Source organism: Aotus nancymaae, unplaced genomic scaffold, assembly GCF_030222135.1.
Source record: "Aotus nancymaae isolate 86718 unplaced genomic scaffold, 86718_ANA_hifiasm-v0.15.2.pri h1tg000020l, whole genome shotgun sequence".
NCBI lineage: Eukaryota > Metazoa > Chordata > Mammalia > Primates > Aotidae > Aotus > Aotus nancymaae.
Window position 1 is genome coordinate 18489104 of NW_026988432.1, and position 12355 is coordinate 18501458.

The 12355-nt window shown below is 43.7% G+C and overlaps 1 protein-coding gene across 3 annotated transcripts; it reads right to left on the reverse strand.

Moving 5' to 3' along the window:
* Window positions 1-544: 544 nt before the first annotated feature.
* Window positions 545-11847, reverse strand: GRP (gastrin releasing peptide). Of its 3 annotated transcripts, none has more exons than XM_012446468.2 (3): window positions 10691-11847; window positions 5463-5683; window positions 545-912 (listed from the first exon to the last, which is right to left on the reverse strand). In XM_012446468.2, exons 1-3 carry the CDS (start codon window positions 10827-10829, stop codon window positions 847-849), a joined length of 426 nt encoding a protein of 141 aa, XP_012301891.2. In that variant the 5' UTR covers window positions 10830-11847; the 3' UTR covers window positions 545-846. The 3 variants fall into 3 exon arrangements, with proteins under 3 accessions (XP_012301891.2, XP_012301890.2, XP_012301889.2); XM_012446467.2 differs by having other exon boundaries at window positions 545-891; window positions 5444-5683; XM_012446466.2 differs by having other exon boundaries at window positions 5444-5683.
* Window positions 11848-12355: the final 508 nt, after the last annotated feature.

Here is a 12355-nt window from a genome sequence, read left to right on the forward strand (position 1 = left end):
GAGCTAACTAAATCTGGCACTGAGGACGACTCCTCCCAGACTGGCGATGAAATTTTGAAAAAACAGTGCCACTTGCAAGGCATAAATATACTGAAAAGGAGGTTTAAAATGAGTAATGCAGGGAATCTGGTGACTGTGGATGTCTAGATCCCAGCTCCATTTACTATGTGACTTGGGCAAGGCACTTGATCTCTCTAATCCTCTGTTTTCTCATCTGGTAAATGAAAATGATAATTCTCAGCTTAAAGGACTATTAGGAGATGTCCAGCAATAATATCAGCAAAATACCTGGTCATGGAAAGGGTTGAAGATTGGGGAATTCTTAAGTGATGGATAGAGATAGCCTCCATCTTCAACCTAGCCCACCTGATGGGAATGAGAAAGTAAGGGAGACTCCGGAGGGGCTCTAAGTCACTACAAGAATTCAGAGGGAGAGCTTCAGCTTGACTTGATCAGTGAGCACACAAGTACGTCCTGAAGCTGGTTGTTCATCTCTGCCACACTATTCTCTCATTTGGGATTGAAATAAGAGAACAGCCTGCCCTTTGGGCAATGTGTTTAAGCTTTTATTGTGAATGGTAACAGCTTGGGGCCTTGAATCTAAGCAACAGATAGCTTAGATGTAAAAAGCATTAATTGGAAGACTCTTCGCCATTTGTTCACAGCAAACATGTTCAAACCAGAAGATGCTTCTTGAAAATCATGAATTTAGTCAAGGATGAAAGATACAAGAATAGTCAAGTATTTTGCACAACGAAATCTTGTTGATGATCCAGTAGAATTGATGCTTGCCGAATGCAGTCTCTTAAGGGTTTTGTTTTTCTCCTTGGAGAGAAGCCATCATTGTCATTGCTGGTTCAGCTGAGGGGTTCCTTCCTTCACGTTGAGAACCTGGAGCAGAGAGTCTACCAACTTAAGAAATACTAGAAAGAGTTCAGCAAACAGAGTGAGCTGAAGTCTAATCCTAGAAATAAATCCATTCCTACAAGCCATGAACATTACTCGTGAGCTTGTTAGAAAGGCAAATTCTTGGTTCAACCTAACACCTGCTAAATCAGAAACTCTGAGGGCGGAGCCCAGCAATCTGTGCTTTCACACGCCCTGCAGGTGATTCTGAGAGTATAAAATTTGAGAACCAGAGCTGTCTCCCGCCAAGAGACTAACTTCTACTTGTTTTTTGAGCTTCTGCATTTTGGGGTCTTTTCGTTTTATCAGCTTACCGTGCACCCTGATGTGATTACTCAGGTATGTTTTAACCGATGTTGGTTAATGTATTATCTCCAGGAACTTGTAACTATAGTAGCAGCTGGGTGGTAGATTCTGGGAATGTGGAATTTGAATTCTTACTTTGCTCACTTTGACAGTGCACCATGACACAAATCAAAGCTGGTTTCTGAATTACATAATTATACATTACAAACCTACAACTGTAAATGGTAGTAGTGTGGGAAACTTGGGAAGAGGATTTAATTTGGATTTCTGCCAATTCTAAATTTATTGTGGTTTGCTTGTTGTGGCTTCTGCTCAAATTAACTAAGACTAAAGAAAGAATGAGTAGTTATAATTTTAAAATACTTCTTTGTTTCCATATAGCACCCTTTACACGCTGAGACGAAAAAACACTTTTTGTCGAGACTAGAGCTTATTACACTTCCCAAGATTCTCTGGCAATTCAGATTCCCCAACTTCCATATCAGCCATTTGTTTCTAATAAAGGAACCACTGCTATTCTTGGGCAAAGTATTACCTGCTCTGTGGCTCAGTTGTTTTGACTATGTGCTAATGAGCCCGGGGCCTGGGGTTTGATTCCCACGCATGCCAATTAGCACCAAGCCAGGCTGCCCTATTAAAGGCTGCCGCCTGTCCAAAGAAGCCACCACACATCTTGCCTTATGAGTCACTGGTCATAAAAGGGGCCAGCTAATGTGTGGGGGAAAAATCTACATAAGTCCCCCATTGGCTCAAAATATTGAATAAGAGAGGTTTGGCTGAAGGGAATGGAAGCTAAAGGGAAAAAGAGGGTTGTGGAACCTAGGAAGATCAAGGACCTGGGAGGCAATGGCAGGGTCCATTGTTGGGGGTGGGGAGGAGCTGTATTCTGGGTGGGAGCCAGCTTTACTCTGCTCCTTCATAGAAAGAGCCAAGGTCATCAGAAGGTTATGAATGATTCTTGATTGTATGTTGTTTTTTCTATACTTCACACTTCCTATGGAGCATTTCAAATATTCAGAAACAAGACCTTTCTATTCTCTGTACTGATTTGATGAGAAAGTGAGAGCAGTCCCTTGAAAGTGAGGAACAGACACATTTACTTTCTTTCCATAACAGGCTTTGTAGCTCACTTCCCTGCCCACTAAATAAAGGGAGTGACCTAAGCTGCAAAGAATAAAGGACTGAGTCCAATTATAAAGGGAGATCAAAGGCCAACTCCACTGAAACTCAGGACAACACACAGCCACCTCTGGGATCATGGATGAGGCCGTGGAGCCGACCTGAACAGAGATTCACATTGCAGAACCCATGGGGAAAAGGTTCCATTAATTGCAGAATAGAATTAAAAGATTTGTGAGAAGGGCACAGTTAAAAGGATTAAGGTTAACCTTGAATATTGCTGGGCATAATTGCTCTGAAAGTTCTGGAGCTGTTTCCATGATAGAGTAATCTAGTTTCAGTGCACATTATACACATTGTTTATGAATTAAGTAAATATCTTTGTCATCAAAACATAGGAAATGCTCGGAGTTTCTAACTACAGCTCCAAGAGAGTTGGCAACAGTGCTCGATGTTTTATTACTAAGATGGGAGAGGAGAGTATCTGCAGATAGTTTTTAATTTTAAGAACAGTCCTTCAGCCTCTGAAAACTCTTGATGCTAATTCTGGCAATGCTTGGCCAAGTTATTAAGCTTCTCTCTAACACTCCCAGAACTCTAAGCTATGGGAGATATATGGGTTTCTAATAGAACTATTCTCTTGGCACTCCTTCCTTTTGAATAAGATCATTGTAAGGTGTTTTCAATTTTCATAACAACATATTTTCATCGAGGTGGAATTTCCAGTGCAAGAGAAGCCATAAAATATTTCTGTCTCTGCAAAGACTAACTGTGGAATTTGTTTTCATGTTACTAGGAAATATAGCCAAAAGGATAGTACCAATGTGTGCAATAACTAATTATTCAACTGGAGGTGGAATGAAATGAGACGGGCTTTGCAAACCTGTAGAAAGAGAAACAATGCATAAAAAGAATAGAAAAGTGAAGCCTGATTATGTTTTATAATCTTTTTGATGACCTTTTTCAGTTCACTTGGGATAAATACTGCTCCCGTTAAGCAGTCACTCTTCACGGCCTCCCACTCAACCCATCCTACTATACTGCTACTCAGAGCCTTTTGTGAAGCTGTTTTTTTGCAATTGCCTTTGAAGCTTACAGAATAGTCTTTGGAATATGGTGGAAAATTTTGGATCCTTAAGGAAGGAGGTGAATTTTCCAAAAGATTTCAAAGATATGCAGAGCCAGATTGAGGAAATAAAATAACTCAAACTGGACACTGCTGTTTCTTTCAAAAATGAGACACTTTAGAATAGCAACATGATTGTGTGTTAGTAGAGGGGAGTACTTAATGGACGAGCTATGAGGGCAAGTCAATTTCAAGGTCTGTAAAAGTTATTTTCAAGGGTTTTGTGGTGGCAATTTTTGTTACTCTTTAGACAAATGAGAAGGGTTCTGCTGTTGGATATCCACCTACAGGAACTCCAGTAAAGCACTCGACTGTGAAAAAGGCATGGCCAGCTAGAATCTGAGAAGTCACCCGCAAGTTCCCAGAGCCCTCGGAGTATGGGATCCATCTAGAAAGAAGGAGGCTGAAGGCATGACACCTGTGACACAGGTATGGACCAGACAATCACCTGGGGTTTTGTCCAAAGTTGATATTTATTTCTGTATTGGTTTATTTAATCCTGGATTTTTTTTTCCTGAATAAAAGCTACAAAGACATTCAATCTAGGTGCTTAGGACAATGGATGGACTTTTAGTTCCCATTTAGCATAGAAATCCACATTTGGGAGGCCAAGGCTGGGGGAAATCATGAGCTCAGGAGTTTGAGACCAGCCTGGGCAACATAGCCAGTCTTTGTCAAAAAAAAAAAAAAAAGAGGAAAGAGAGAGAGAAAGAAAGACAAACGGACAAGCACATAGCCAGACCTTGCCAGAAAGAAAAGAAAGAAGAGAAAACAAAAGAAAAGAAAGAGAAACAAAGACCACAATAGGCCCAAAAGGCAGTGAAATAGAAAGCCTCCCTCCAGAAAGCCAGCTGAGGCTCGGCAAAGGCAGCTCTGAGCCTCTAAAGGGGCTGTCAGTCTTCACCATGAAGGGTGAAGAAGGAAGCCCTCCAAGCACTGTGAGTGGAAAGGAACATTATTTATTGTGTGAAGCAGCAAGAAGCAAGGCCTTCAGCCTGCATCCTTTATATTAAGATCAGTGAGGACCATTTTTGGAAGATGTCTTGCATGGCACAACTGTCCGAGGCAGATTGAGCACAGGATCTTACCCTGATTTTATCAATGAAAAGCGATGGGACTAGTTTCCTTCCTTCTAAAATGGAGATAATAATAGAATCTTCCTTCTAAGATTGCTGTGAGAATAAACCAAGAAAATGGAGGTAAACTGCTTAGCCCAATACCTAGATTATAGTAAATATTCAACAAAACTAGCCATTATTATTATTGTCATTATTTTGTAGTTTATTATACATTCCATGGAAACGTAAAAGTTAGTGATAATCACCTCATTTTCAGTTGCCTTATTTTCTTCCTATAAATTTTATTGTCTCTCGTATCTTGTTCACTGTCTTTGTAACTAAGCATTGCCAGTTTAGTATAATTATTTTTCCCTATCCTCTATAAAAGCATATACAGGATGAATTTGTTGACCTCAGATATGTTCACCGAGTCTTAAAATATTAGGATGAAACCTGAACTTGGTACTTCTGTAACAAATATGAAGAAGTGCTACTTTGTGTCAAAGGTAGAAAACAAGAATTGTCTCTTCTAAAAATAGGAATGTCCACTAATGTTCACCAGAAATAAATGTAGAATCTGTAGAGCCACAGGGATTTACTCAAATAGTTTGCAGACTCGCTATCAAAATGTTCTGGTAGGGCCTGACTGTTAAAAAAATATATCCCATCAGTGCATAATGGCAAATAGACAAATTGCTGAAAAAAACCTCCTAAATTGGAGTTTGGAATCAATACCCTTTTGACTATTAGGCCAAAAAGAAGGGAACATAGAAATTGTCTGTTGGCTTAGCATGTATTGGTGTTAGCCTAATGTAGCAACTGTGAAGGTTTATATCACAAGCAATTTTATTCTTCCTTATTTAAACTTGCCCTCTTTCACCTCTCCCCAAATACCTCCCACCCCATCTCGCGTGTATGTTTCTTTTACCTTTGTGTTTTGAACCTACATCTTTGAAGTTGCCGCTATCCTCTGAATCCCACGAAAGCTGGTGATGGCCCAGGGCCTCAGGTTGAGGTGGCTGGTGGCTTCTATTCTCCTTGGCTTCTATGAGACCCAGCAAATTCCTTGCAGCTTCTTCCCACCTGATGTACTTTCTCAGCTGCTGCTTGAGGCTCCCTCTTTCAGAAATAGAAGACTCTTCTGTGCTCTTTTTCCCCATTAAGTGCCCTGCAAAATCCAAAACAAAAATATTCAGAATGCCACACATTTAACCAAAGGGAATGAATGAATGAGAAATTTGAAAGGACACCGATTGTGTTTGTGCTGCTTCCTTCTAAATGCAGAATAAATCACATTTTATTACTAAGAGTTAGTTCATAAACGACAGATTTTGCTCGCTGTTCAAAATGTGCAATGAGCTAGACAGAATTCAGAACTGCAGCCCAGGAACCCTGGGTTTGGTTCCAGCACCTCTACTAACTAGTTAGGTGACCTCTGCCAAGTCATTTAGCACCCCTAGTCTCCAATTTTCTCAACTATGAAATGAACAGGGTAGACTAGATTAAATCTAAGGAGGCTTCCATATCTAAAATTCTATCATCAATCTGTGTGCTCCAAATTCTATTCCCTACTGAGAGATGGAGTTGAAACATCTTCCCCAGCCAATTTTGAATTGCTGCTGAAAATAAAAGTCTCCATGCTTTTCTTTGTGTGATTTTTACAAAATATTGCTTTCCTTTTATCTGTAGTGAAAAAGTACCAAAGGAATTTTTCATTTAAACTTTCTCAGAATTGTTGTTGAGATTGAACCTAGGAAACTACCTAGATTTACTGTTTGTTAAGAGTGTAGCGAAAAACAAGTTGAAAACAAGCCCTAAGTAACACTTTCCAGCGCATAAATGCAGAATTTTCTCTTGAGTCTGAAAGTCTTTCAATGGCTCCAGGAATGTGTACCTGCCATGTAAATAAAATTTTTTAAAACTGCTGTTAAGGAGGCCAAACCACTAAAAACATGAAAGTTTACGTATACAAGAGAGGATAACTTGGAGTCAGAAGTGAGTACAGAATTCAAGGTCCGCATTCTTAACACTTTGCGTGCTTGCTTATTATTCTCATGTTATCTACTTTTTACAGTTGATTTTTCCTATCTCTCTGTAATTGGGCTTTGTAGCACTTTGAAATTTCTAACGTCAAAAAACTATGGTGCTTTTGATCTAAAGCGCACAAGGAAAAAGGTCTTTGTGGTCCCAACACTACTGGCATTAGAAGTATTTAAGGCAGACATCACATTTGAAAGATCTTCAGTCTTAAAATGGAAAGAGGTCACTTCCCAGAAGTTCTATCTACCAAGAGAGAAGCCCTCACTGTAATTGTATTGCTTTTATGTGTATTGCGATTTGCAGTTTATGGGATGTTTAAATGTGCTTGATTTCATTTGATCCATATGCTAATTGGTTTTGTGAAAATGAGGCTTGCCAGAGGTCACACAGATGTAAGCAACTATTTTAGGATTCAAATCCGCTCACAATCTAGACTACATTATTATACTGCTTGTCAATGTCTTTCAACTTGCTAAGAAATATAAGGTAGCTAAAATCATTCTGGGATCTGGAAATAAGGATAAGGTCTACAAAAGGCTTTCTGATGTTATAACAATAGGGATTATATGCCAATATATCATGATGTATTATGTAATTGAGAAAAATGAATTCTTTGAGTATTAAGGAGCATTAAAATGAGATTCTACTGCATTGTGAGCACTTGCCAAATCGCTTATGATATGAGACTTCACACAATTTCAGGACCCTAACTGGGGATACTGTCCCAAGCGAAGTCCTGGAATCCTGAATGAGTGGATTCTCATTTATCAGCTTGGTCACGTGGTACTCAGATAGCCACTCAATAGCCTTGCATTCAGCCATAACAGTGATTATGTTGTGCAACTTCCTAGGAAGCAGCGATGCATTTGGCTTTATTTATATGGAGGAAATTGAATCATAATGCTTGGAAGCAGGATTAGAACCCTGATACTCCCTGTCATCTAGTTAGAATGCTGGAAACAAGAAAGGAGTTATTGCTAATGAGGCAGAGGAGTGGTGGAGATATCACACATAACAACCTCTTTTTGTCATGCCTGAATAATTGTGTGGACTCTTCTAAAATGGGAAGAGAAAGTCATTCTCCATTCTGTGATTGTACTAAATTTCAGTACTTACATATATAGGGAATGTGTGGGGATCAGTTCTTTACCTCTAGATCCCTAGACTGGTTATTAAGAAAAGCATGCTGTCTAGAATGTCCCAGGGAAGCACATCTTCCCTGGATCCTATTTCACTTTTGAGCTAGCCTCTGTCAACCAAATCATCATCTCCATGGCAACGTGGAGATGATGCCCACTTCCACCTCTTCTCTCAATATCATTTTTCAAGTGCTGTATCATAATAATGGAAATCTCACCATAGACACTTGGGAATCTAATCTCACCAAGATAGGCACTTGGGAAAAAAAACCTTGCTCAGAGAAAAAAAGGGCTTTTGTTCTTTTTATTAATCATTTAAAGATACTAGTAAAGGGCAGGTTTGAAACATAAATGAATAAGGCATGGATGAAAGTGTTGCGTACTCCTAAGAACTAGTTTTTCTGGACCAACATGTAAATTCTATTTCACAGTTTCTGGGGCCATAACAAGCCATTCTGCAGCTGAATACTGGTATTTCCAAATTCAACCTTCTGGGGCATGTCTCACATCCAAGTTAGAATGACAGGAGTGTTTCATGGGTGCACATGGAATAGTCGCCAGTGGAAGTGTTGACATTTATTTTCATCACACAAACAAAATGTTTCCGCGAACATCAAGCCAGATAAAAATCTGTTAAGTTTTCAAGCTGTTAACCTGTTTTCCATTGCTGCACCGTGCTTCTCTCAGCTGGAAGAAGCAATTCACTTAACAAGCCTGTAAATGTGTGCTGACAGCGTACTCATGGACAGCAATGTGTAGCTTTAGTTTTATATAATTAAAACTAAACTGCACGTCTTTGGTGATTGGGGAGGATAAGCGTTTTCTTGGGATAATTGAAGGCTAAATTTAAAATCTAACATCATTCATCCTTGTAAATGCTCAAATTCCAACAGAGGGTATGTTACTCAAAGCAAACTTTTTCTCAACCACAAGTTAATTTTAGGCCAAAATGTGAGTTTCTACTTCACCTCCCTCTTTCTCTTGCTCCTTCTCAACTCTGCACAGCTATCAAAGGGAAGAAAAGAGGTGCATTTAAGAATAAATGTGACAATGGTATTTGAGGTCACCACTGGTTGATACACTTTTGGGTTAAGAATCCTCAGGTACCACTATGAAGGGCATTAAATTAAATGGCAGACACACTAAATACCTGGAGGTAGATGTTCTCCAGAACTATAGAAAATCAAGATTGGCCTGACTTGCACCAGAAATAACACGATGTTGGCTTCCAAGTTAACTCGATTGTCCTCTTTTGGGACTGCCAGGGTTACCTAATAATAAGCTTTATTAGTACAATAATATAGATGAGTAAAGAGAGATTGGAAGTCCAAACGTTTCATTCCACATTTCCAGCTCCATTGGTGGGTGGCTGGGCCAGATAATGGCCACTTGATCTAAGCTCCCAGAAGCTCTCTTTAAGAAGCGTAATTCTACGTGTGGATTCTTCAACACCTGCTAAGCATCCTTCATTCTTGAAATGGAGAGTTTTTCAGCTTCACCCATTCCAATCCCTCCTCTCCACACCAGACTGCTGGGTTCCTCCCGTTTCTCAGTGATCACACATCCTCTCATCCCCGGAACTCTCAAGACTTGGCAAATGATTATTTCAGCAACAGTGAAAACCACTCTATTGCAACCCAGAGAGCTCGACTTCCCTCTCAAAAGCACACACAACACAGAAGAGCTCAGGAAGCAACAGTTCCAGTCCCACTCCTTTCCCCAAATTCTTGGTCTTCTATCAAGATTTGTGAACCAGCTGATATTTGAATTAGCAAATACCTGTTCCAACGCACCATTCCCCAGCCCCCTTCTAAGTAGATGGCTAAGGAAACACACACACATACACACACACACACACACACACACACACACACACACACGGCCTTAAATCTCTTCAGGGATTAACCGGCTTCCCAGGGAGCTGGTAGGTGTTGTTGTAGTTGGCTATTGTGGGGCGGGTGGGGTCAGAGAGTGAGGAAGCTGGACGCTCTGCATTTGCTGGAAGCTGTGCTTGGCGAGGCCGAGAGCCCCAAGGTAATGCTGGGTGAGCCGAGTGCCCGAGGTGCGGAATCCTGACCCCACCTGGAGGCGCCCTCAGCACCCGCAGTGCGGAGGTCCTCTCCACCCGGGTTCTGGGGGCCGTGGCGAGAGAGCCTCCAAGCCCGTGCCTAGAGAGCAGGACTTGTTGCAGAGGGAATGGGAAAGAGCTAGGGGAAAGGGCGAAGTCCTGGATCTAGAGGGGCGGAGAAAGAGCGGAGCTCAGAGGGGCAGAGAGATCGGGATGAGCTTGGAGAGCAGGTGAGATTCCCCAAGCGCAGACCCTGCTGGCTGCGAAGAGGGAGGGCAAAAGGGCAGGGAAAAGAATATCGCTGCAAAGCGAAGAGAGGGACTGAGAAAACTCCAGAGAGCCACAAACAGGCGGGATTCAGGCACTGCTCGCTGAACAGATGTAAAACGCGAGGCAGGAGCGCTGCGCCCTCGGTCCCCACACCTGTGGCTTTGCGGGGCGTATGGGCGCAGCTTAGATTTCAGCCCACAGGAGTCGGAGTTGAGGCCACCCACCTAGCTGGACCAAGGATCTGAGATGCTCTCGAGGGACAAAGCTCCCCAAGATTATTCAAGGAGAGTAGCGTGCCAGACTGGTTGAGACTAGGCGGACAAAAGGAGATGTAGGGTGGGCGCAGAGGGACGGGGATCTGCACTGTGGTTGGGTGTTTGTTTCCCCTGGGGAAGACGGGGAGACAGGTGGGAAGCGAGTGGGAAAGGATCAGGGAACCAGCCTGCAGCTGGTGTGGGACTGATGGGCTCCCTAGAATGGAGAAAGGTGGGGTGGAGTTTTAGGAGAACCGGGAAGGCGTTTCGGTAGAAGGATCACAGCAAACCCAGCTCCCAAAGCTGGGCCCGGGAAACGCAAAGAAATGGGGAGACAGGTCCCCTCCGGCTGGCTGAGCCCGAGGAGGACAAGCGCGCGTGGCTCCCGCGGCCAGGACACTCACCCACCGCCCAGTGGTTGCCGCGCGGGTACATCTTGGTCAGCACGGTCCCTCCGCCAGCCGGCATCGGGACCGCGGGCCCCTGGGGCGCCTGGCAGAGGACCAGCGCCAGCAGGACCAGCGGGAGCTCGCGGCCGCGCATGGTCCCGGCGGGAAGCCCTTGGAGCGTGGCGGAGAGGCTGGGCGAGGCTGGAAAGTGCGCCCTCCCGGCCGAGCAGCGACGGGTGACCCGGACCTCAGAGGCACTCCGGTGTCGCAGCCGCTGGTGCTACTGCTGCGGCCTCCACCAGGGCCCCGACTTTATATGGAAGCCCGGGCGGGGGGGCTGGGGTGCTCTTCCACCACGGACCCAAGCGCTCTGACGTCTCCCTATAGCTAGCCGGGGCGCTGGGACGCCCGGTCCGGAAAACCATCCATCTCCCCGCCGACTGATGAAAAGGCTGAGTGTACATTGCCCTCCTCTTTTTTCCTCGTAGCCCAGTCCGCCTTCCCCACATCGGATTAATTCCTCCGGTCCTCGACGCCTTCCATCCAGCACAATTTAGTCAACTGCTCCGTCTCTAGCCTCGTCGGCGCCTCCAGTGTTAGCTGCCTGGAGATTCCTCGAGGGGGCGACCCCGCTGCCTGATCTAGGGCGGAGAGGGGGTGTAGTTGCAGAAGGGTGCGCTCTAAAGATGGATGCCCTGTGATGGATGGACTTTGCTGGAGGGATGTGGCATCGCCATTGAAAGGGCCTTCTGCTTCTCCAGACCTTCCTTCTCGTAGTCACTTCCTTGCTGTCCCAGACCATAGACAGGGCTTGAACGTAGATAGGGCTCCAGACCTTGCCTCCTTCTTGCAGATCTTTCTTTCTCCCTTTCTCTCTCTCTCTCTCTCTCTCTCTTTCTCTCTCTCTCTCTCTCTCTCTCTCTCTCTCTCCTCTCTCCTCTCCCAGTATCCTTAACCCATCCAGTATACCCAGGCAGCCCTGCCCGCCTGTATGGCAAGACAAAAGATGATGCAGAAGATACCTGGTCCTTTTCACAAGCTTACAGCTTCCATGGGACAGAGAAAGAAACTGCTTGTATGCCAGGTTCCCTAGGCTGCATCTACCAGAAAGCTCAAACTGTCCCGAAACTACCACATAGACACCTCTCTAAAGTTGCTCAATGTCCCTCTGCTGCTTCTGTTCTCAGATCTAAAGAATGGTCACCAGCCCAATCCCTGAGGTTCTAAATACCATGGATACAAAGGGGATCGGCACCATAGCAATGCAACAATAAATAGAAACTGGTAGGATGCTGTTGCCCACGTCCTGGCTGCCAGAGCTGGTCGTGTGGTTGGAATAGGTGAAGTCTATTTCTTCCCAAATGTTGGTTAATTGCCTCCCTGGTGAGTCTTTAGTGTTCCATGTCAACATGGTATTGATATTGATGAAGTTGAAAACATACGCTTGTGTCTGAGTATCTGTCGATTCCTTCCTTCTTCCTTTCCTTCTTTCTTTCTTTCTTTCTTTTTTTTTTTTTTTTTTTTTGATAGAGTCTCACTCTGTCACCCAGACTGGAGTGCAATGGCACAATCGCGGCTCACTGCAACCTCTGCCTCCCTGGCTCAAGCGATTCTCTTGTCTCAGCCTGTGGAGTATCTGAGATTACAGTCATGCACCACCACATCCAGCTAATTTTTGTA